Here is a 26,256-nt window from a genome sequence, read left to right on the forward strand (position 1 = left end):
TCCTATAAAACACAGCGGGCACAGTCACAGACCCTATCTGCTTTATAAAGGTGAGCTCCTAATCTCCTATACAGATGTGCCTCTGATGCCTAACAAGCAGGCAGTAGCCATTCAAGATGGGTCATGTGATACTGACAGGGGGATGGTTATAAGGGGGGCTACGGGTGGTGGCTGTGGTTACAAACAAGTTCCTTAGTCTTTCAACCCATGAACATTCATCTGTTGTCTTCCATTGATTGGTAATTTGTTCAACTGTGGACTCACTGACAGGGACAATCAGGGATAAACTCTTCTACTTTCACATAGGCGAAAGGGGAAGAGTGATGGAGAGCCTGTGTGTGTGTGTGTGTGTGTGTGTGTGTGTGTGTGTGTGTGTGTGTGTGTGTACGTGTAAACACAGCGCTGGTAGCAGTCTGCCACAACATCAGAGAGAGCTACACTTCTGCATATGATTACAGTATTTCTATGTATGTATGCATTCCATTATGCCTCCTAAGCCCTTCATCAAAGTCCGGGCTAAGCTGCCAGAAGCCATTTAATGGAGGAGAGAGGGCGAGAGAGAAGGAGAGGTGGAGAGAGGAGGAAAGGTAGCCAAGGAGTGACATTGTTGTTTTACCCCAGCCCCAGTAATCATATTCAAATTAATTATTCCTAGTTTTCTCTAGCAAATCAGCAGCAAGTTCCAACTGCATGGCAGATTGTGTAGACGCAGAGAGCAATGGAACATGCTACCTAATATAACACTGGGGCTGCAGTTTGATCTCCTGCATGTGTGTGCATTGTTTGTCTACTGCAACATGCATCATATTTAAGCATATGCCACATTAGTCTCTAAAGTGTGTGTGTTTATATAATGTCATTATGCTGAACGGCACAAGTGTAAGCGTGACCAATTTCCCAGAGTGTGAGTCTTGACTACAAACTTAGCCGTAGGACACAGCATTCTTATTAGTCAATTGCTTTGTGTGGAGAAAACAATACACCCTCATTGAACATTCATAAGATTTTCAAGCTGCCTGCTCTGCTGTGCACTCGCAGACTAATACCCCAGGTGTCTGTAAGCCAGCTAAAAATAAGGTCCCCCCAATGACAAGATAGGAGGCGAAAACAAGCCACTCCATGCCAGAGGGAAGGAGAAGGAGGAACACAATATCTCCAGCAGCAAGGGGACAACTGGAGCCAAAATGGCTCCCATGTGGCACTATGAGCCTAACAACATCACAAGCTAAGTCGCTGGTCGTCATGGCACTGTAGGACGGGTAGCAGTGTGGTTACTCCCAATGGGGCAGACAGAATGATCCTGTTCATTCATCTAGGATTTCATCACAGACATCAGATACCCACACAATTAGTATGAAGACTTGGGTTACATACATGTTTGAATTAAGTTTTGCTACAAAGTGGATAAATTCAGTAAAATAGCATTTAACGACTCATAACATAGTTCCAGCCTGCTTCTTACAACCCCGCACAGTACTCAGGGTTGGGTTTCTCCACAGCCTTTTTTTCAAAAGTAGCTTATTGCTGCCCTCTAGTGTTGCGCTAAGTTTGAGACAAGATGCATTACATACAGTAACAGGAAAACATGTAGGACTACTACAATATAGTGGAGACTACCTGACCTGGTCAGGAAAAACCTCTGCTCCCTATTTATAGCCTATAACTGGAGCCAAGAGTTTTTCCTAGTCAGGTCAGGAAAAAATTCAGAGCGAAACAAATGAACACTTCAACATACTGCAATTACAGAAATAACAGGCAAATCTTAATAATATAGTTATATATTTATTCATACATACATATTCATTTATAATCAGTTAATTGTAAAAAAAAGAAAAAAAAGAAAAAGATTTACATTAATTTATATGAACTACAGTCATTGTGTAAAGTAATAAAAAAAAAGTAAAGTAATCCCCAGGTGTCAAACTACCAAGAACACACTTTAAATCCACCATCTTGTTCACGCAGCCAGCCAGCCGTCCTCCCCAACCCCCTCCCCCACACAGTCTAGTCATAGGGACTGAGTGGACATGAAAATGGACTGATCCAGAAATCAGTAATCTGTCATCTTCCATGTTAACTGCTGGAAAATCAGAGGAATGAAGCGGTATAATTGTTTTGCATGTGTTTAGTCTTGACATTCTACAGGGTAGTTTATGAGATAACCCGGTATGGACATGTTCTCGTGTTTTTGTATATTGAATAAATTCTAACAGAACCGCTTGAGACTGAATTTGCCTGTTGTCTGTGCTGTCAATAGTGTGTATGTGTAAGCACGTATGTCTACTCTGCATACCTTCGCTCTCAACTGAGTTCTGATTCAGAGGGGACCATGGCAGTGCAAATGGTCAGTGCGTACCGTGTGTGTGTGTCTCAGTGCGTCTGTGTATGACTAAGCGAGTACAAGTGGTGCCGGTGACTCAGCAACTATGTGTGAAGAGGGCAAACAGGTGTTATGGATCCTGGCTTCACCATGACTTTCCCTCCAGTAACTCCAGACCGTACGGAGCAGGGGGAGCACAGTTGCATCCAGCCAGAGGGTGCGTAGTATGAGTACATTATGCATCTCCGCATATCTGGGCTCCTGGATGTTCTCTAATCCCCCATAAACCCGCATTCAAACAAAACAGATCAGACTGGATTAATCGCCGTTTGCATTATCCCCCTCCCACCCCCAACTGACAAATCACAAAACAGAAAATAATCATTAAATGTTTTGCCTGTTAGTTGGTTTGAATCTTAGAAGGAAATATGTATTTTTAGAGAACATTAAAACATTCCTATTGGGCGTACCAACTCTGTTTTGTTTCTACAGTGGGGTGGGCTGCATCATGGTGTTAGGGGATCCCCAAAGCAAGGCATAACAAGTAAAGGGAAAGCACATCAGGAGAGGAATCTGTTTCTGCTACATCAGCACACAACCTAGGCCCTAACCCCCCCACGTTCCCAGACCATGCCTTCATGGCAACACATTCAATACGTTGTATAACATCCATTATACATACAAGCAACACCGGTTCATCCTCACCGACTCATCATRAACTTATTTTACAAATTGCACTGTCTCCAACCCTTCCCCCTGTACAAAGGTTACATTCTGGACATTAGGTAACAAGAACTCGTAATAGAACACAAACTGCATAAGACCAAAAACCAAGGACTGCAAGAGGGCTCAAACTTAACTGGGGAAAACACTGAACTCATGACTGAATGAAAAACAAAAACAGCCCCACCCCAAAACACACCAAACAGAAAAGAGTGGGGAGGGGTGAGAACGAGATGTATAAGTCACCAACTTGAACAGAAAAAGGCTAAAAAAAGACTAAACTATAAAAAGAAAAACAGAACAGAGAACAGAAGAGGAGAGACAGAAAACAGAGAAGGTTAAAGTGTGGGAGAGGAGGAAGGATCCAAATTAAAGGCTTTGAAACTCATGAACAGGGGTCAAAGTCTTTTGGTAAGGTGGTAGTCGTGGCGTTTTGGGACACATACCCCTGCACTCCAACATCTGTCAGCAGGCCAGTGTTGTGCACTCAGCTCACTCCAGGTCAAGATTCTAAACAACTTCCTTGTTCCTATCCAATTCCAGCGGCCCCTCCTCGTCCCACATCACTGGTCCCAGGCAGAAAGAGAAGGGCGTTGCGCTGGTGGCAGGGTCAACTCCACTGTCACCCTCTCCCCTGCATGGCCTCATGGGAGTTGAAGGGGCATTACTGTCACTGACCAGATCCTGGTGCCCGCTAGCAACACTGGGCATCTCCTCCTACACATGTGGTTCGCCAGCTCGCATTCATCAAGAATGTTCATCACCAAGGAGGGAAAAAAAGACTAAAAGCAACAAAATGAAAATACAGATACTTTGTTTTCGGTTGGCTTTTTCTTTCCATCCTCATGGTCTGTCTGGCATCACAAACTCACAGTGACGTCAATCTTTTTTATTTTATGTGTTTGGGTCTCTATTCAAGATTTTTGTTGTTGTTAAGACTAGCTTGCAGGGGCCTGGTTTAATATGTCTCCAAAAATCCAGAACCGGTGATGGTTCACTGTCCAAACTACTCTCCATAGCCCTGGAACATTCTCTCACACACATACCTGTGTGTGTACAGTATGTGTTTGGCTTAACATAGTTCATAGTGCGAGACCCATTGACGTAAATCTCTTCTTCACACCATGGTCTGTGGTGTGGTTCAGCTGGCTGCGGCGCTGGATTTCCACAGTACTTACATATAATACATTTAGATTTAAAAAACTAGAATTGTTACATGCAACATTTGGCATCTTCTCAAGTCCCCACGTGTAAGTCTCAATTGGTGTCCTTTTTAGAAAAATATTTGCTTTTCTCTTCTTTTTTTGTACAATGAAGCTTCTGATTGTAACAGAGAGAGGGGAAGGGGGAGGTATTGAGCTGTGTGTGTGCGCGCGCATGTGTATGTGCAAGTGTGTGTAGTCATTTGGCAGTAAACTATTAGATGAGTCATAGAGACTCTTTAAAAAGTGTCATCATTTTGCTGGATAAACTCAGCATAGCCTCTAGCAGGCCTGCACTAAGCTGCAGCTACTTTGAGTCTAGAGAAGAATAACTACTACCCACTGTATTTACAATAAGTTTGTGTGTGTGTGCGTGTGTGTGGGGGGGCTGTTTAATGGCTGTAGAAGACACCAGGACTCTGTTAAATTAAACACCTTTTCCACTGGCACTTAAAATTTGGCCCAAAATAGAGATGGTTCGAATGGAATTCTCAAATTCGAACCAGCACAGCCCAGTTTCACAACGGGTGCTAGCTCGATTAGAATTCAGGCTGGTGACTCAGTAAATAAATACAAAAAAAATTAAATAACCGCTGGATGGTGACAACGTTTAGCAGCTCATCTAGGTGTGTGCGCTGCTAGTTAGCACATGGACAAGCAGTACTGCAGTAGTCAGACATGACACGAATTACCACCACAGCTGGATCCATTAATTTTTGCATTACACAATAAACTTTTATGACAACAGTCAGCCCTAAAATGCTAGCTACCATTATTAGCTAGCATATCAGAGTTAAAACAAGCTACTGTAGCTAGCTAACGTGAGCTAGCAGGAATTTTAGCTGGCCAGTTCGTATTGAAAGCTAGCTAGCTAGCTACATCATATCAAACATTTCGTATAAAAAAATATAATTAAATCAATTTAAAAAAACTCAAACCTGCCGTCTGGTTTGCTTGATTAGCTAGCTAGCCAATAGCGACGCTAACCGTTTAGCTAGTTAGCAAACTAAATACATGGTTCTGAGTATGGCTAGCACTGACAGGAGTATGGGTTAAAGTTAGTTACAGTATTGTGAGGGTGAATTTAAATTCTTCAACATCTTGCCAGTTAGCAACATTAGCAAAGCCAGCTGCAGTCACATATTGGCTACCTAGCAACATGACATAATTTATTCTATTTAGGAGGCAGTGGAAACAATTTCAGCTAGCCACCAAGTCCAGCCTAACCTGGGTTGACTTCAAAAGTGCCAATGGAAACGGATCTTTAGCAACAAAAAAAAAAATTGGTTTGGAGTGGGCAGTATGGAACCAGAGGCTAACAAAGATAACTTCACATTTAAGTGCAGTTATGTCTAGAGGTAGCTTGACAGTCGTTGAAAGATTCTGAGGGCATTTCTACCAAACCAATATCCTCATAGTAGCTCTAGCCATGTTTCTGGTTATCCTCCCAACACCCACAAACACACATTGGATGTGAGTTTCTTATCCAAACCTATCTTCCTGATCCTTCAGTAAAAGGTCATAGTAGTCCATAGGGAACCTTGTATCAAGTGAGCCCTAGCTTCATGTAGTCCATACAGTGTATTAGGAGCCTAATCTGTAAACAGCAGTGGTTCTATTATGTAATCCTCCCTGTAATGCTGCGAGGTCTTTAGAACATGGGCCTGCGGACAGCAGGGAATGTACTGACGCTCATCTGTGGTGATGTGTGTGTGTGTGTTTATTTGTGTTTGTGTATTTGTGTTTGACAAAGGCTGTTGTGAGTGGGTTTGGTAATGTCGTTGGGAAGGTTCTTCCCAGACCCGGTGGTGTTTGGGCTCTCTCCCTCTCTCTGCAGCTCCAATCGGGGGGGGACACACCAGCATGTATACCCGGAGGCCGGATCGGACCAGGCCGAGCCAGGTTGGGTGGAGGGGCAGATGTTGGGCTGAGGGGGGGTGGGGACGCAGTCTTCACATCATAGCAGGATACAGCAACGACAGAATCTCTGGCGACTACCCCCGACCGAGGGGGGTGGGGTGACGGGGGCGAAATACGCGTGCACTTTGATGTTAGGTAGATGGGTCTGGAGAGGAGGAGAGAAAGAGATAAAAAGACAAGTGTTGGTGTAAGGGTCTATACAACCGCATCTAAGAAATGTTCATTCATCTCCTGTAATCTATGCGAGTCTGGGTGTCTGTGCACAACGCATAAGCAGCAATGTACGCTGTAGCACCAGTGCCTACCCTTAGTCTCTTAATGCCTGCGCGGGTGATCTGCTGGCAGTCGTAGAGCTCGATGCGGTCCAGGCTGTGGCAGGTCTTCAGGTGCTCCAGCGAGGCGTCTGTGATCAGGGGGCAGTTGTCCAGCTCGATCACCTCCAGCCGGTCGTGGGCACAAGGCCCGCTGCCCAGATGTCTGATGCCATCGTCAGTAATCAGCTCACAGTGAGACAGGCTCTGAGAGAGAGAGAGACCACAACAAGGGAACAGTTAAGAACAGCAATACTACGGTCACCGAACACATTGGGTTTCTTTTGTTATTAACACCATGAGACTGTGGATTATCTAAGAAACAAGTTCTTCTGAAATGTATTTCATAGAATTTAAAGACGTTCCTTAGATTTAACAAAGCATGTTTGAGACAAGCGCCTAGGATAAAAGCCATTAGCTAGTGCTCACCAGAACTTGCAGACGAGGGCAGTGGATGGACAACTGGATAAGTGTGCCGTCCGTGATCTGGGGAGAGACATAAACAAACGTATCCTTCTGGTGGATGGTGCTATAGTGTATGTTGGTGTGTGTGGGAATGTGCGTGTTGCGCAGGCTAGCTCACCTGCACACACTCTTCCAGGTCCATCTTTTCCAGCTCATGACAATTCTGCCAGAAAAAATAAATTAACAGTAAGACAACACATATACACTATCGTTCAAAGGTTTGCTGGCCTTCTAGGTAGAGTTACAAAGAAAAAGCCATATCTCAGACTGGCCAATAAAGAGAAAAGATTAAGATGGGCAAAAGAACACAGACACAAGGCCAGCATCCCGGAGTTGCCTCTTCACTGTTGACGTTGAGACTGGTGATTTGCGGGTACTATTTAATGAAGCTGCCAGTTGAGGACTTGTGAGGCATCTTGTTTCTCAAACTAGACACTAATGTACTTGTCCTCTTGCTCAGTTGTGCACTGGGGCCTCCCACTCTTTCTATTCTGCTTAGAGCCAGTTTGCGCTGTTCTGTGAAGGGAGTAGTACACAGCGTTGTACGAGATCTTCAGTTTTTTGGCAAATTCTCACATGGAATAGCCTTCATTTCTCAGAATAAGAATAGACTGACGAGTTTCAGAAGTAAGTTATTTCTTTCTGGCCATTTTGAGCCTGTAATCGAACCCACAAATGCTGACGCTCCAGATACTCAACTAGTCTAAAGAAGGCCAGTTTTATTGCTTCTTTAATCAGAACAACAGTTTCCAGCTGTGCTAACATGATTGCAAAAGGGTTTTCTAATGATCAATTAGTCTTTTAAAATGATCAACTTGGATTAGCTAACACAGCGTGCCATTGGAACACAGGAGTGATGGTTGCTGATAATGGGCCTCTGTACGCCTATGTAGATATTCCATAAAAAAATCTGCAGTTTCCAGCTACAATAGTCATTTACAACATTAACAATGTCTACACTGTATTTCTGATCAATTTGATGTTATTTTAAAATGGACAAAAAAAAAGAAGCTTTTCTTTTAAAAAACAAGGACATTTCTAGGTGACCTTTTGAACGGTAGTGTATGTCAGAGGCGTGTGTGACCTGCGTCAGTTTCCACACTCACCCTTGCTAGTGTAGTGAAGCCCACATCTGTGAGCTGAGAGCAGCGAGCCACCTCTAATATTCTGAAAGGAGACAGGACATACTGTTATGGTCGGGGGAACTGCTATGTATTGACATGTCTGAGGAAATACAAGATGGGTTGACTTGGGCACTAACCAGAAAGGAGTGCGGGGTGTATTTGAGTCGTTAATGTATGAAGGGTTGTATGAAGTTTCTGGTGGTATTTGGAGTGAACAGGGGTTAGAAGCAGGGATGGGTGGGGGTAGCGTGCATGTGGGTTGGATGAGGTGGGCTTGGTGGGGGGGGGGACACACCTGAGACCACTGTGGAGGGGTTGGAGCAGGGGTCTGGGGTGAGGAGGTGGACTAGGAGCAGAGGGAGTACCAACCTGAGGCGCGGGCAGTTCAGTCCCAAGGCGTGGAGGATGGCGTCTGTGATGTTGGCACAACCTGAGACACACAGCGACTGCAGATGGTGACAGCCCCGGCATATAGTAATGAGACCTTCGTCTGTGATCTGCTGCTCAGAAGGAAGCAGGCACGGGTCACTAGCAGAACTTCCACGGCATCAAACACCAAACAAAATTAACATCATATTACCATAACTAATGCCGTAGGCTATGAATATCCACCTCGGAACAGGGAAGGAGAATCATATCTTGTTTTCTGTGATATATTTTCATCTCTTTTCCCTCTATAGTTCTGATCTTACAAGATTGCAGAAAGTTGCGAGGGGGATCCACACAGAGAAAGCACAGGTGTAAAAAGAGAAAGAGGACAGAGGATGAAACAGAGGCGAGTCTGGCAAAAGAAGAGGGAGCTGCTGAAAGATGGGAGATATTGAGAAGGAGACAAGGAAGGAAAGAGGGAGAGAGAGAGAGACATTTGGGGTGTAGACATAACAGGAAGGGAATTTGGAGACACAGATAAAGAGGATACCAGAGAAACAAATGTGTTGTCTGGGTGGATTTCACACGCTATTCGTTATGTAGGTTACATGGCAGGGCAGGCCTCAGTCCACACCAGTCCCTCTACTGCAGGGCAGACTGACTGAGCAGCCTTGTACACAAGAAACTCCCCTCAGTCCACCAAAAAAAAAAAAAACAGCAGAGGAGAGGCAGGACATGACTCATTTACCTTCCATATGGATGGCCACAACAGCTATTAGAGATTCATAATATCTCAATGACAAACCTATTCAGGAGTTACAAAGCACCCAACTCACCACAACAAAGCATTGCAGCCCCAAACATGAATGGGTGCTGAAATACTAAGTAAGACACTCGCTTTATTTTGGAGCTGTGACCAGCAGGTTGTGCTGCTTATGTGACTAAACCACTGAAAGAAGTGCGCGTTGCTTACCGAACACGTCTGTAAGTTGAGAGTGACCAGCTCTGCGACAGTGTGCCCAATGTGCTTCAGTGCTTCATCCTCAACTAGTTAATAGGTGGAGCGGAAAGAAGCAGAGAGAGAGAGAGAGGCCAGAGAGAGAGAGAGAGAAGAGAGGCAGAGAGCATGAGAGAGGCAGAGGAGGAACAGAGAAGAGAGCAGAGAGAGAGTAGAGAGGAGAGTCATTTAAGAATCCCATTAGCAGTGCACCCAAGGTAACCCCACCAATGATGGTAGCTAGCTAACCCCCTCTGCACTAAATGTCCTACCTGCTTTTGGACTCTACCATCGCCATCACACTCCGTGCAATACAAAACATTTAGCCCTCGGTCCATATCTAGACTAGAAAGCCCTCCCCTCAGTCAGCCCTTCAGTCTAACCTATTATTTTAACGCTCATCCTCTAGCTACATACTAACCGTATTGCGATCCGTTGTTTCAAATTTCACCTCCAAGGTGTCTGAATTCCTCTCACATATCCTCTCTTTCTTCTGTCAATGCACGTTTCTTAGCCGAGAGTAGCGACCTTGTGCTTTTTAAATGGTCCCATCTCTACTGACCCTTTGTTGCCTTGCCCTGGCCCTACCTGTGTGCAGCCCTTGAGGAAAAGGCCTTTGAGTCCGGGACAGCAATCGTACGCAAGGCCTGGATGCCATCCTTAGTCACAGCTGGTTCACACAGAGATGTTAAGCTGCTCTACTGAGGAACAGCCCTCACTGCAGGGGAAGAAATGGGTCAGACCCCGACGACAGATATTAGATTAAAAAGCCAGCAAAACAATATTGCCCCTATTTATGCACATCCCTGAATTAACGGAATTACCTGTTCACCCTACGCTTGTACAACAGATGCAACCATCTGCTCCTGCTGAGGAGACTCCCCGGTGTGTGTGTGTGTGTGAGAGAGTGAGTATTGTCGGAGTCCTGGAAAAACCTTGTATCTCAAAAAAAGTCCCAGGATATTTGGAATGGCTTATATTAGTCCTAGAGTCAACAAACTGTCATGAAGAGGGATGACTACAATCAAATCACCAAAAGGTGAGTGACAAGGTTTTTCCAGGAATGCTGACAGTATGAGTGTGTGTGCACGAGAGAGGGAGAAAGAGAGACCCCTCACCTGAGTGCTTTGAGTGACAGGTTGGTGATTGAGGTACAGGAGGCGAGGTCCAAGTGCTTGAGCTTGGGACAAAACTTACTGAGGCTGTTACATGTGCTGCATGGGAGAGAAAGAGACACGAGCCTTACATATATAATAATGTAACACTTGAGTACATTAGCAAAACATCATTATACTAGACAAACATAATAAAGGCATAAATGTCTGCAAATACCTGTCAGTAATCTTGGTGCAGCCATTCAAACTAAGCAGCTCGATATTCCTGCAGTTCTGGGAGAAGGTTCTGTTGAAAAACAAACAGGAACAGACATATTTGCACTGGAGTGTGTGTACTTGCCCTCCAGCTCCCACAATCAATCTCCTCCCCTCACCCTCCTCAGTGCCAAGAGTGCCCAGTCTAGGCCAGATTCCCAGTCAGTCCTCACCTCAGAGCGCTGTCCCCCACCCCCAGACAGCCCCTCAGACTCAACTTCCTCAGGAATCCCCCACATCGTTTCGAGATGTTCTCCACCACTCGCCCCTGCAACACACGGACACAAGCAAACACCTCTCATAAAACATAGATTCATCCCCAGATCATCTTCACTTTCACATACATGCAAAAATACATGTAGCAGGAGCATAGGGTAGGAGTCTGCCTATTTAGGCAAAACTCAACCATCTTTGTAAACACTGACTGCTTAACTTGAACCAATTTCACAGAGCCTGTTGAGTGTCTGTCTTAATATTGCACTCACGTCTGGCAGACATGATTATACTTGACCTGGCGTTCAGGCCATTCATCGTTGACTATGGCAATGTACTAAACTTGTCACGTGTGAATACATCAGTCATACCCTTCAAATGCCTTTAAATGGTCATCTGTGGTCATCCATACAGTGACAAGGTCAATAGATTGACATACAGTACATGGCATTGATTGTGGTGAATGCACAACATCAATAGTAGTCAATTCAAACTTTCCTTTAGTAGACAACCAACTGCTAAGGTCCTGAATTCAATCTTAGATAATCACGGTATGTGGGTTTAATGTCAATGTTGTTTGTGTTTATAAGGTCAAAGCCATGCATGTCCACTTTGTTTCCATATAAAGATGGCAAGACAGACAAAACAAAACAAAATCAATGGCAGGTGAGGATGAATTGGAGAGGAGAGAGAAGAGGTGAGGAAAAATAAGGTTTATGCGAGACTTCCTGACCTCGATATCTCTCTGAAAGTCGAAAAGGTCAATCCTCTGCCAATTACTGCCGTCCAGAGCGAGCACATTCCACGACTGAGGGAGAGAGGGGCACATGGTCAACTTCACTCGTTTCACTATTCTGTCCAACACACAATTACACATACACTGAACCAAATACACACTTCAGAAACACAAACTCACCCGTGAGACCTGGGCACAGCGACAGAGTGTCACCACATCCAGAAAGGAGAAGATTCTGGAACACAGACAGGGATGGTTCAGAACCCCTGGTACCCAGAATCAGAACCAGAGCCCTCTATGTATACAAGGCTCTACCCAGAATCCCTGTTCGACCCTATAATTACATATAGAACTCTGCTATGTATGCCACTTTATGTTTGATGAGCATGACACTTATGATTGTGTTATTGTGTGGGTGAATTTATGTTAACTCTACTATGGTTATAGTGTTTGAAGGCTAGATAAATGTTTACTTTTGCAGAGCGAGATTGTGTGGTGGGGCATTAACACACACAAAACGTTCAAAACACCTCTTTCCATGACAGACTGACCATGTGAATCCAGGTGAAAGCTATGATCCCTCATTTGTCACTCGTTAAAGCCACTTCAAATCAGTGTAGATGAAGGGGAGGAGACAGGTTAAAAGAAGGATTTGAGACAACTGAGAATGTGTGCCATTCAGAGGGTGTATGGGCAAGACAAAAAAGGTAGGTGCCTTTGAACAGAGTATGGCAGTAGGTGCCAGGAGCACCGGTTTGTGTCGAGAACTGTAATGCTGCTGGGTTTTCACGCTCAACAGTTTCCTGTGTGTATCAACAATGGTCCACCACCCAAAGGGCATCCAGCCAACTTGACAACGGTGGACTGGAGTCATACATGGGCCAGCATCGCTGTGGAACGCTTTCGACACCTTGTACAGTCGTGGCCAAAAGTTTTGAGAATGACACAAATATTAATTTTCCCAGTCTGTTGCCTCAGTTTGTATGATGGCAATTTGCATATACTCCAGAATGTTATGAAAAGTGATCAGATGAATTGCAATTAATTGCAAAGTCCCTCTTTGCCATGCAAATGAACTGAATCCCCAAAAAACATTTCCACTGCATTTCAGCCCTGCCACAAAAGGACCAGCTGACATCATGTCAGTGATTCTCTCGTTAACACAGGTGTGAGTGTTGACGAGGACAAGGCTGGAGATCACCCTGTCATGCTGATTGAGTTCGAATGACAGACTGGAAGCTTCAAAAGGAGGGTGGTGCTTGGAATCATTGTTCTTCCTCTGTCAATCATGGTTACCTGCAAGGAAACATGTGCAGTCATCGTTGCTTTGCACAAAAAGGGCTTCACAGGCAAGGATATTGCTGCCAGTAAGATTGCACTTAAAATCAACCATTTATCGCATCATCAAGAACTTCAAGGAGAGTGGTTCAATTGTTGTGAAGAAAGCTTCAGCAAGCCCAAGAAAGTCCAGCAAGCGCCAGGGCCGTCTCCTAAAGTTGATTCAGCTGCGGGATCGGGGCACCACCAGTACAGAGCTTGCTCAGGAATGGCAGCAGGCAGGTGTGAGTGCATCTGCACGCACAGTGAGACGAAGACTTTTGGAGGATGGCCTGGTGTCAAGAAGAGCAGCAAAGAAGCCACTTCTCTCCAGGAAAAACATCAGGGATAGACTGATATTCTGCAAAAGGTACAGGGATTGGACTGCTGAGGACTGGGGTAAAGTCATTTTCTCGGATGAATCCCTTTTCCGATTGTTTTGGGCATCTGGAAACAAGCTTGTCTGGAGAAGACAAGGTGAGCGCTACCATCAGTCCTGAGACCGTTCATGTGTGGGGTTGCTTCTCAGCCAAGGGAGTGGGCTCATTCGCAACTTTGCCTAAGAACACAGCCATGAATAAAGAATAGTACCAACACATCCTCCGAAAGCAACTTCTCCCAACCATCCAGGAACAGTTTGGTGACGAACAAGGCCTTTTCCAGCATGATGGAGCACCTTGTCATAAGGCAAAAGTGATAACTAAGTGGCTCGGGGAACAAAACATCGATATTTTGGGTCCATGGCCAGGAAACTCCCCAGACCTTAATCCCATTGAGAACTTGTGGTCAATCCTCAAGAGGCGGGTGGACAAACAAAACCCCACAAATTCAGACAAATTCCAAGCATTGATTATGCAAGAATGGGCTGCAATCAGGCAGGATGTTGCCCAGAAGTTAATTGACAGCATGCCAGGGCAGATTGCAGAGGTCTTGAAAAATAAGGGTCAACACTGCAAATTTGAACTCTTTGCATCAACTTCATGTAATTGTCAAAAAAAGCCTTTGACAATTATGAAATGCTTGTAATTATACTTCAGTATTTCATAGTAACATCTGACAAAAATATCTAAAGACAGCAGACTTTGTGAAAATTAATATTTGTGTCATTCTCAAAACTTTTGGCCACGACTGTAGAGTCCATGCCCCGACGAATTGAGGTTGTTCTGAGGGCGAAAAGGGGGGTGCAACTAAATATTAAGAAGGTGTTCCTAATGTTTGGTATACTCAGTGTGTGTGTACAATACCAGTCAAAAGTTTGGACACACCTACTCATTCAAGGTTTCTTCTTTATTTTTTACTATTTTCTACATTGTAGAACAATAGTGAAGACATAAACTATGAAATAACACATATGGAATCATGTAGTAAGCAACAGATTTTTATTTTAGATTCTTCAAAGTAGCCACCCTTTGCCCTGATGACAGTTTTGCACACTCTTGGCATTCTCTCAACCAGCTTCACCTGGAATGCTTTTCCAACAGTCTTGAAGGAGTTCCCACATATGCTGAGCACTTGTTGGCTGCTTTTCCTTCATTCTGCGGTCCAACGCATCCCAAACCATCTCGAATTGGGTTGAGGCCAGGTCAACTGATGCAGCACTACATCACTCTCCTTCTTGGTCAAATAGCCTTTACACAGCCTGGAGATATAGTGGGTCATTGTCCTGTTGAGAAATAAATGATAGTCCCACTAAGCGCAAACCAGGCGGGCTGGCGTATCGCTGCAGAATGCTGTGGTAGCCATGCTGGTTAAGTGTGCCTTGAATTGTAAATAAATCACTGGCAGTGTCACCAGCAAAGCACCCACACAACTCCTCCTCCATGCTTCACGGTGGGAACCATACACGCAGAGATCATCCGTTCACCTACTCTGTGTCTCACAAAGACACAGCGGTTGGAACCAAAAATTTGGACTCATCAGACCAAAGAACAGATTTCCACCAGTCTAATGTCCTTTGCTTGTGTTTCTTGGCCCAAGGAAGGCTCTTATTATTATTGGTGTCCTTTAGTAGTGGTTTCTTTGCAGCAATTCAACCATGAAGGCCTGATTCATGCAGTCTCCTCTGAACAGTTGATGTTGAGATTTGTCTGTTATTTGAACTCTGTAAAGCATTTATTTGGGCTGCAATTTCTAAGGCTGGTAACTCTAATGAACTTATCCTCTGCAGCAGAGGTAACTCCGGGTCTTCCTTTCCTGTGGCGGTCCTAATGAGAGCCAGTATCGTCATAGCGCTTGATGGTTTTTGCGACTGCACATGAAGAAACTTTCAAAGTTCTTGAAATGTTCCACTTTGACTGACCTTCATGTCTTAAAGTAATGATGGACTGTCATTTCTCTTTGCTTATTTGAGCTGTTCTTGCCATAAAATGGACTTGATCTTTTACCAAATAGGGCTATCTTCTGTATACCACCCCTACCTTGTCACAACACAACTGATTGGCTCAAACGCATTAAGGAAAGAAATTCCACAAATTAACAAGGCACACCTGTTAATTGAAATGCATTCCAGGTGACTACCTCATGAAGCTGGTTGAGAGAATGCCAAGAGTGTGCAAAGCTGTCGTCAAGGCAAAGGGTGGCTACTTTAAAGAATCTCAAAAATATGTTGATTTGTTTTTTTATTTTACCTTTATTTAACCAGGTAGCCTAGTTGAGAACAAGTTCTCATTTACAACTGCGACCTGGCCAAGATAAAGCAAAGCAGTGTGACACAGACAACAACACAGAGTTACACATGGAATAAACAATAAACAAGCCAATAACACAATAAACAAAAACAAGCTTTAACAGTTTTTTTGTTACTACATGATTGCATATGTGTTATTTCATAGTTTTGATGTCTTCGCTATTATTCTACTCTGTAGAAAATAGTAAAATAAAGAAAACCCTGGGAATGAGTAGGTGTGTCAACTTTTGACTGGTACTGCATGTACAGTTGAAGTTGGAAGTTAACATACACCTTAGCCAAATACATTTAAACTCAGTTTTTTTCACAATTGCTGACATTGTAAAAATTCCCTGTTTTAGGTCAGTTAGGTTCACCACTTTATTTTAAGAATGTGAAATGTCAGAATAATAGTAGCGAGAATGATTTATTTCAGCTTTTATTTCTATCATCACATTCCCAGTGGGTCAGAAGTTTACATACACTCAATTAGTATTTGGTAGAATTGCCTTTAAATTGTTTAACTTGGGTCAAACGTTTCAGGTAGCTTCCCACAATAAGTTGGGTGAATTTTGGCCTATTCCTCCTGACAGAGCTGGTGTAACTGAGTCAGGTTTGTAGGCCTCCTTGCTCACATACGCTTTGTCAGTTCTGCCCACAAATTTTCTATAGGATTGAGGTCAGGGCTTTGTGATGGCCACTCCCTGTCTCTTATACACATCTAGATGTGTATAAGAGACAGACGATGGTCATTATGGCCAAACAGTTCTATTTTTGTTTCATCAGACCAGAGGACATATCTCCAAAACAAAAAGTATGATCTTTGTCCCCATGTGCAGTTGCAAACTGTAGTCTGGCTTTTTTTTTTCTTTGGAGCAGTGGCTTCTTCCTTGCTGAGCGGCCTTTCAGGTTATGTCGATATAGGACTCGTTTTACTGTGGATATAGATACTTTTGTACCCGTTTCCTCTAGCATCTTCACATGGTCCTTTGCTGTTGTTCTGGGATTGATTTGCACTTTTCGCACAAAAGTACATTCATCTCTAGGAGACAGAACGTGTCTCCTTCCTGAGCGGTATGACGGCTGCGTGGTCCCATGGTGTTTATACTTGCGTACTATTGTTTGTACAGATGAATGTGGTACCTTCAGGCATTTGGAAATTGCTCCCAAGGATGAACCAGACTTGTGGAAGTCTACAATTTATTTTCTGAGGTCTTGGCTGATTTCTTTTGATTTTCCCATGATGTCAAGCAAAGAGGCATTGAGTTTGAAGGTAGGCCTTGAAATACATCTACAGGTACACCTCCAATTGACTCAGATGATGTCAATTAGCTTATCAGAAGCTTATAAAAAGCCATGACATAATTTTCTGGAATTTTACAAGCTGTTTAAAAGGCACAGTCAACTTCTGACCCACTGGAATTGTGATACAGTGAAATAATGTCTGTAAACAATTGTTGAAAAAATTACTTGTGTCATGCACAAAGTAGATGTCCTAACCAAGTTGCCAAAACTATAGTTTGTTAACAAGAAATTTGTGGAGTGATTGAAAAACAAGTTTTAATGACTCCAACCTAAGTGTATGTAAACTTCCGACTTCAACTGTATGTATGTAGTGTACCAGTGCCTTCTGAAGGTATTCATACCCCTTGACTTTTTCCACATTGTGTTACAGCCAGAACTCAACATTTATTAAATTCTCATTTACATAAGTATTCACACCCCTGAGTCAATATTTGTTGAAGCACCTTTTACAGCATTTGCAGCTGTGAAACTTCAGGTCTTGCCATAGATTTTCGAGTAGATTTAAGTCAAACTGTGTTTTTGGTAAGCAACTCCTGTGTAGATTTGGCATTGTGTTTAAAGTTATTGTCCTGCAGAAAGGTGAATTCATCTAGGATTTTGCCTGTGCTTAGCTCCATTCCATTATTTTTTTTATCCTGAAAAACTCCCCAGACCTTAACGATTACAAGCATACCCATAACATGATGCAGCCACCACTATGCTTGAAAATATGTAGTGGTACTCCGTAACGTATTGGCCCCAAAAATAACACAGTATTCCGGACAAAAAGTTAATTGCTTTGCCACATTTTTTGCATTATTACTTTAGTGTTGCAAACAGGATGCATGATTATTGTTTTCAAATATTTGAATTCTGTACAGGCTTCCTTCTTTTCACTATCAATTAGGTTAGTATTGTGGAGTAACTACAACGCTGTTGATCCATCCTCAGTTCTCCCATCACAGCCATTAAACTCTGTAACTGTTTTAAAGTCACCACCGGCCTCATGGTGAAATTCCTGAGCAGTTTCCTTCCTCTCTGGCAACTGAGTTAGGAAGGTCACCTGTATCTTTGTAATGACTGGGTGAATTGATACAGCATCCAATGTGTAATTAATAACCTATCTACCGATAGGTAGCCTTCTTTGCGAGGCATTGGAAAACCTCTCTGGTCTTTGTGGTTGAATCTGTGTTTGAAATTCACTGCTCGACTGAGGGACCTTACAGATAATGGTATGTGTGGGGTACAGAGATGAGGTAGTCATTCAAAAACTATTATTGCACACAGAGTCCAGTCCATGCAATGTACGCCACTCGTGAAGACATTTTTTACTCCTGAACTTATTTAGGCTTGCCATAACAAAGGGGTTGAATACTTAGAGAGTCAAGACATTTCAGCTTTTCATTTTTATTAAATTTGTAAACATTTCCATAAACAATTCCACTTTGACATTATTGGGTATTGTGTGTAGGCCAGTGAACTAAAAAATCAAAATGTTACCCATTTTTAAATTCAGGTTGTAACACAAAATGTGGAAGAAGTCAAGGTGTGAATAGTGCCTTGCCATCTATGCCCTTCGAGAATAGGTATGTATGTGTGATGGATTCATATGTAACACTTTGCACTCTGCAGCCCAGTGTGATATAGGGTGAGTATATGAGTATGTTGCAATTGGCCTCGGCAGGCCTGCCCCTAACCCAAAAGCCCTAGTAAATCAGAGCTCAGTCTGTGGCCCCCGCACCTTCAGCAGACCCCCAACCGTCAGCACCTCTATCCCAGACCGTTCTGCTGGTGAGACCCAGTCTTGAGTTATGGCCTCCATTTTCTGTTTGCTTAAGGGCTTTTACTTTTTTTGTTTTGCTTAATTGATTTGAATGTTTTATAGCCCAGACCATCTGTTTTTAATTAGTTTTAGCATTGGGGGAGGGGAAATTGGGGCAAGTGGGATGGGGCGCATGAGGGAGAGTGGCAGATGGCAGTTGGTCGGTGATGTTGACCAAACCACTAGAGCCCCAGTATAGTGACCCTTCGTTTCTAAGGTGGCTCATGGCTAAGTGTCACGATGTAACCTCTCAAATTGTCAGTGGCTGTGTTGTGTGGAGCAGGTGGATCAGAGTGTACACGGCTGTGTTTTGGGCAGGTTAAGATGTTTCATGGCGCTGAGCATGTGGCATGCCATATTCTGTGTGTGCATACGGCCCAGTCATTGGAAAGCCATCGCTCACCGCAGCAACAGCTCCTTGGGCAGCTTCTTATTGATGACGGCCTCGTCGCTGTTTGAGAACATCTGCGAGGAAGAGATGAAGAAGAGCGTGTTAACTTCCTCTGGCTCCGTCGCTCACAGCAGGACTGGCCTAGACTTCCTCTATTCTCTCTGCCCCACCCCAATGAAAGCTCCAGCATATAACCAATGATAAATGATCACTGTCTCATCAGTAGATAGGTTCAATGTCAAAGCTTGATGGGAGAAAGGGGGTGATACAGTGAGTGCGGTGGAGATTGAGAGGAAGGGAGACATTTTCTGTCTCCTAATCAAACCCGGTGTGAAATGTCTCTTGCTTCCTTCCTGTCTGTCTGATCATCTCACTGTTTTCTTGCTTCCTATGTTTATGTTGTAATGTCTGAACAGTGACTACAGCAGAGGTGTTTAACACACCCACAAACAGAGAATTAGGATCCATGAGATATTCAGTCCCTCGATACACTGAAATATGATGTCATGGAAAATAGTTTCCTACTCTAGTTTGCAGAGTTCCCATATTTAGGAGCAAACTTAAATTTGTCCAAGTTACTGGGTAAGTCACTTGCATTCATCTTTGATTCCTGGGGCCACCCATACAACATTGGTTGTATGACTAAGGCTGCATTTACACAAGCAGCCCAATTCTGATATTTTTTTCTCTCACTCATGTCTTTCGACCAATCAGACAAGCTCTGAAAAAGATACGTGAAGAGATCTGATGTGATTGGTCAAAAACACCAATTAGTGGAACACATATCTTAGTTGGCCTGTCTGTGTAAGTGCAGCCTAAGTCACTTTGGATAACTTTGGTCTGCTAAATGGCATATATTATTTTTAAAATGATTAATGGAGGAGTATTGTAGTCAGAATAGGACCTGTCAAATGCAGTAATGCTGAACCATACTGGTGTTCCATGTAATGACAAAGATATCAAGCATAAACAGGAATATACTTCATCCATTGTAGAGACTTGAGCAACTTTGTGACAAAGTCAACATGAGTCTGCTGTTAGTCTGACCTCCAATATATGTATATTTTGAATGTGAATCTATGATTTTTTTTCTGTTAACTTATAATACAAATTCAGGGGACACACTGAGTCAATAGTACATTAAGCCTGTCCTATGATCCCTGTTTACTTTCACACTGAGGGAGCAGGAAAGGACAGGCATTTCGCTTTTGGGGCAAATTCACTCTGACAGCTTGCCTTTCAGAGAACTACTCAACAGGTCAAATAATCCACGGCCATTTCCAAAATAACCAGATGATGCGCATGGTCTGGGGCGTATAGGCTACATTGTTTTTCCTTTGTGGTGTAACATTATATGATTGTTTGCTGGGCCACAGTAGTTATTGGTCATTTCCATGTAAAAAGGACCCATGAGCACAAACATGTGAAGTCCATAGGAGCATATCAAATCTGGTGTCAAATGAAACCCAAGACTATATTTTTGAGAAATTAAGGCATACACACATTTAAAAAAAAATCCATCCTAAACATTTCAGAATAAGTAAAGACTTTGATTTCGGGCCAAACAGATGGAAAAGGGGTCTTAGAAAACATCTACCAGAAAAAAGTATTTAAAAAAAAAAAGGTATTAGAAATACATAAAAACACAACAATGCTTAAGTAAATAAAGACCCCTGCCAACTAATAAACATGTTATATTTTGTATAACTTTTTTTTGCCTTGTGTAAGTTTAAGAAACATTGCCTTGTGCCTTGAAATTCCTGTACCAAAAACCCACATATCTTTAAGTAACAAGTAAAGGTAGACCTATCAATAAGTTACTGTTTTTACAGATATCCATTTTGTTAATTCATTATTAAGTGATTAAATCCCCCCCCCTAATTGGTAAGTGATTTTCTGCAATTGAATTGGCTACAATGGTAAACTATACTCTACCGAACTCTACTGTTCTGTCCTTCACTGAGCTCTATTGTGCTGTACTGTACTTTGAATGTTCAAGCTTGTGAAACAGAGGTCTATGATTGGTTTTGATTTGGTCAACTCCAACCAAATTTGGTCTTGTTTGGGGGCAGAGCTCATTAAAATAATAGCCAGTGTGTAGAATAATAATCCCCAAATATGTAGAGGAGGATATGACATATTTATACCTTTGTGTACCTATTTAGGATACATCACTATGAAGAGAATGACATTCATATCCATAATTATGCATTTCTGTGTAGTACAGATCAGGGACCCATGAAGAAATTCTGTTACCGCAATTCCGTTACCGGGTGTAAATCCACTTCACTTGCTGTAATTTAATAATCAAAAGAGATTTTTCAAAGACAATGTGTCATGTCATAGCTGACATTGCATTCTGTCTGCAGACATTGTTGAATCTTAATTTGGAGCAGATGTTTAGAGTTTCTGGAAAACGTTGACACAGGGAGATTTTACAAAATTCTGTTACCAAACTTTGCATCTGCACAGTTCTTCCAGTAAATGTGTTATTGTGAAATGTTCAGTGTAAATTGCTTTCAACAGGATTCCTTGTGCATAGGCTTGTTAAACTTTGAAATCAATGGTTTTTGTTAAGTGAAGAATCTGAGTCAGCGCAATTCCGTTACCGTGGAACTGCCCTTATGGTTTATGTTATGTCACGCATTATTACAAAGTACCTTTTCTTGAATGGTGAGAAATACTCTTCCATGTGACATATCCTATTGTACAGTGCATTCAGAAAGCATTCAGACCCCTTGACTTTCTCCACATTTTGTTACATTACAGCCTTATTCTAAAAATTGATTAAATTGTTTCCCCCCTCAATCTCCACACAATAGCCCATGACAAAGCAAAAAACTTTTCAGATCGTTTACTCAGTACTTGAAGAACCTTTGGCAGCGATTACAGCCTTGATTCTTCTTGGGTATGACGCAACAAGCTTGGCACACCTGTATTTGGGGAGTTTCTCCCATTCTTCTCTGCAGATCCTCTCAAGCTCTGTCAAGTTGGATGGGGAGCGTCGCTGCACAGCTATTTTCAGGTCTCTCCAGAGATGTTCGATCGGGTAAAAGTGTGGGTTCTGACTGGGCCACTCAAGAACATTCAGATACTTGTCCCGAAGCCACTCCTGCGTTGTGTTGGCTGTGTGCTTAAGGTAGTTGTCCTGTTGGAAGGTGAACCTTTGCCCCAGTCTAAGGTCCTGAGGGCTCTGGAGCAGGTTTTCATCAAGGATCTCTCTGTACTTTGCGCCGTTCATCTTTCCCTCAATCCTGATTAGTCTCAGTCCCTGCCTCTGAAAAACATCCCCACAGTATGATGCTGCCACCACCTTGCTTCACCATAGGGATGGTACCAGGTTTCCTCCAGATGTGACGCTTGGCATTCAGTCCAAAGAGTTCAATCTTGGTTTCATCAGACCAGATAATCTTGTTCCTCATGGTCAGAGTCCTTTAGGTCCCTTTTGGCAAACTCAAAGCGGGCTGTCATGTGCCTTTTACTGAGGAGTGCTTCCATCTGTCCACTCTACCATAAAGGTCTGATTGGTGGAGTGCTGCAGAGATGGTTGTCCTTCTGGAAGGTTCTCCCATCTCCACAGACTAACTCTGGAGCTCTGTCAGAGTGACCATCGGGTTCTTGGTCACCTCCCTGACCAATGCCTTTCTCCCCGGATTGCTCAGTTTGGGCGGGCGGCCAGCTCTAGGAAGAATCTTGGTGGTTCCACACTTCTTTCATTTAAGAATGGAGGCCACCGTGTTCTTGGAGACCTTCAATGCTCCCGAAAAGTTTTGGTACCCTTCCCCAGATCTGTGCCTCGACACAATCCTGTCTCGGCGCTCTACGAACAATTCCTTCTATCTCATGGCTTGCTTTTTGCTCTGACATGCACTGTCAACTATGGGACCTTATATAGACAGGTGTGTGCCTTTCCAAATCATGTCCAATCAATTGAATTTACCACAGGTGGACTCCAATCAAGTTGTAGAAACATCAAGGATGATCAATGGAAACAGGATGCTCCTGAGCTAAATTTCGAGTCTCATAGCAAAGGGCCTGAATACTTGTGTAAATAAGGTTTCTGTTTTTGCTTATTTATAAATTTGCTAAAATTTCTGAAAACCTATTTTCCCTTTGTCATTATTGGGTATTGTGTGTAGGTTGATGAGGATATTTTTTTTTTCTTCATCCATTTTAGAATAAGGCTGTAACGTAACAAAATGTGGGAAAAGTCAAGAGGTCTGAACACTTTCCGAATGCACTGTATATCAAATGGTTTGAAATAAGGCTAAATCATGATTGAATCTCCAATCATACTCATACTATTTAGGAAGTTTTTAAATAACTTGGATCCTTTCGCATCATGATTGGTTAAAAGTTAAATGTACAAATTGTTCACTTTTCTCTACCATTTGAATATGAAATCTAGATATTAATTGCTTTCTATTAGTTAAATAACTGACAGTGTGGTCTAAGAAACGTTGAAATAGAATGTTCAGAATACAAGACACAATTCAAAGCCAATGGGTTAAAATTCTCTTAACATTTGTCTCTGGTCTATGAAAAACAGTTTGAAATGCTCAAGACTTAAGGGATGTGTGTTGCCTTGCCTTGGTTACAGTACATGAACTGAGCTCACTGACTGATTCACACTAAGAATTGCTGAAGACAACACACCTCATCCCTTTGGAAACTAACTACGCACAACACAAAATTGTTTATCTCTAACTGTAGCGTTTCAATGTACAAACACTAGGCCTCTTGACAATATGCAATATGTTGATCCATAAAAATAAAAAACAGGGGCGTGACTAAGAATAGGCCTGCCTATAAATGCAACACAATTTCAATTCTACTCTCCAAACCGTTAAAGTCCATTGTTATTGGCTAATAAACTACAGCTCGTGTATCTGGCGCAGATGTCAGCTTGTCAGGCCAGACGGTACGGCCTGAATCTTCTGAGTCGTCAGCTGTTGCACTTTAAAAATAAATAAAACCACAAATCCCACGCCGCCTAAATGAGGATTAAACAACACAGAGTGCTCAGGGTAGACAGGCCAATGTCACGGTGTGAACACACACGAACGGCATTTGTTAATGAGACTGTATTTATCCAAAGCCATATTTCACATTTGGTGCATTCTTTACCGCTGCGTATAAAGGGACGAAAACTTTGCCACAACGTTGAATAACGATCGCTTGCATAAAAAACATGGGGCTTCTGTCAACGTAAACATCTATAGGGAAATCATAGCCTGTATGATTTGAAAAAACAGATATATATTGTTGTATTTGCTGTTGATATTCAGAGTGTGGTGGTGGACTAGCCGAGTCGTGGCCGAGCGAATGGCCCATCTGTAGCAGGATCAACCCGCAGCGGCCATGAGTCTACACAACAGAACCCTAGCTGATCAAAGACAACATTCCAATTCTCCAACTCTGTGAAATAACTCAGTCACACAGTAGGATGAAGTAGGCCCGAATATTATCACATTTTATGTTTATAAAACGATGGGAAATATAGGGCTTCGTATCAGTGTGAAGCCTAAAAGTCTTTATTTGTGTCATTGTCTTTGTTTTGACGGCACAAAGAGAAAGCTCGGATAGGCTCCACAATTTTTTTAAATCAGCCCGGAAACCTATGAATGCTTTATAAACACAAAATGTGAAACTATAACCCCATTTAATAACTGTACATTCTGGTAGGCTATTGAAGAAATCAAGATATTGTCGATACTTGAAAACAACATGTTTGCCCTAATCCAAACATTGACTGCGGAAGCTGCATCGGTGCGCAACCATGGACGYAGTTTAACAAACACCATAACACCAATCAAAAATAATTGTCATCTATCAATCTCCTATATTATAAACTCACCTCAAACCGGCTCCGCGAAACACCATTAACCTCCTTCCCCATCTCGGACGGTGGTTTACCCGACTCGATCAGGGGGATAAGTAATTCGGTGTTAAAATTACAGTAACGTGTAGATATCGGCGCTCGTCTTGCAAACCCCAGTCCAAAGCTACCATGCTACCGTTGTTTCGGCAGCTGCGACGGCGGATTTCATCGTTTTTTCGGTTAGTAACACAATTGCAATAGCCTACCTCTCGACAACTGCCCCAGCCAACAACCCGAACTCTTATATCTCCGCTCACTAGTTTGCCCTCCCCTCCACCGTTCCCCCTTTATATGTGAACACTGCTTTTAGCATTAGCCTTCTTTATTATGGACACAAATAATTACATTTAGTAATAACCCTGGACGAAGTATAGCCTACATGCATTTTTCATCAGGGCAATATTCTGCCATTATTTAGAATTCTATAGAATTAGGCCTAGCCTATTTCTCCCTTTAGCCTAAGCCCTGCCTACATCATTGGGCTATGGGATATCAAAAACATTAACCTTAAATAACTGTGATATAAAGGAGGACACTGTGCAATAGCAGTTTATTGGTAGTCCTACTGTATATGCTATTGTGCTGTCCAGTTGTCATTGGAGCCATGTGAGGCCTAGTTTTGGACAGGAGCATAACCTACCTGCGATTTGTTTTGTACAGTTTTTTGTGTGTTGTCTTTCATGCAGGATAAAGGGCATAATGATGTTGCATAAATAAAGATTACATACATAATATCATCGCCTTGTGCATAGACCTACTTTGTGTGTATAAACATAAATTGTCATAATAATGTAGGCATATCTTTATTAAAAAATAATGCACTGTGGTGTCCATTATTTCCCATTATAAAACGTGTATATATATATAACTTCAATAGCCACTGACAAAACAATGGACAACATTCTGAAACTGCCAATCTGATGAACGAATTGATACATTGTAACTTTGTTGTTGCTGTTTGGGGAAAGAGCACTTCCGCTTTGGACTGCTTCCAGCTCGCAAGAAACCAATCAAGGCACATATACGTGACTTGTCATCCGATGTCATTATAGCGGGAAAAGGTGCATGTAAACAGGGAGTAGAAATCCATGCTGAGCCATTGCACTTTAAATCAAGTTGCAGTTCTTTCTGGATTGCTATTGTCGA

At 42.7% G+C, this 26,256-nt stretch overlaps 1 protein-coding gene across 1 annotated transcript; it reads right to left on the reverse strand.

The window, feature by feature from the left end:
- Positions 1-1,769: 1,769 nt before the first annotated feature.
- LOC112068250 (F-box/LRR-repeat protein 20-like) lies at positions 1,770-25,382 on the reverse strand. Its single transcript, XM_024135345.2, is given in 16 exon segments — positions 1,770-6,310; positions 6,471-6,683; positions 6,906-6,962; positions 7,060-7,104; positions 8,048-8,108; positions 8,435-8,565; positions 9,408-9,481; position 9,828; positions 10,020-10,149; positions 10,550-10,645; positions 10,764-10,832; positions 10,975-11,069; positions 11,748-11,822; positions 11,931-11,985; positions 19,242-19,303; positions 25,087-25,382. Coding segments are annotated over 16 exon segments (1,314 nt in total). The 5' UTR covers positions 25,129-25,382; the 3' UTR covers positions 1,770-6,202.
- Between the last annotated feature and the right edge of the window lie 874 nt (positions 25,383-26,256).

Source organism: Salvelinus sp. IW2-2015, unplaced genomic scaffold, assembly GCF_002910315.2.
Source record: "Salvelinus sp. IW2-2015 unplaced genomic scaffold, ASM291031v2 Un_scaffold351, whole genome shotgun sequence".
In the NCBI taxonomy this organism is placed as follows: Eukaryota; Metazoa; Chordata; class Actinopteri; order Salmoniformes; family Salmonidae; genus Salvelinus; species Salvelinus sp. IW2-2015.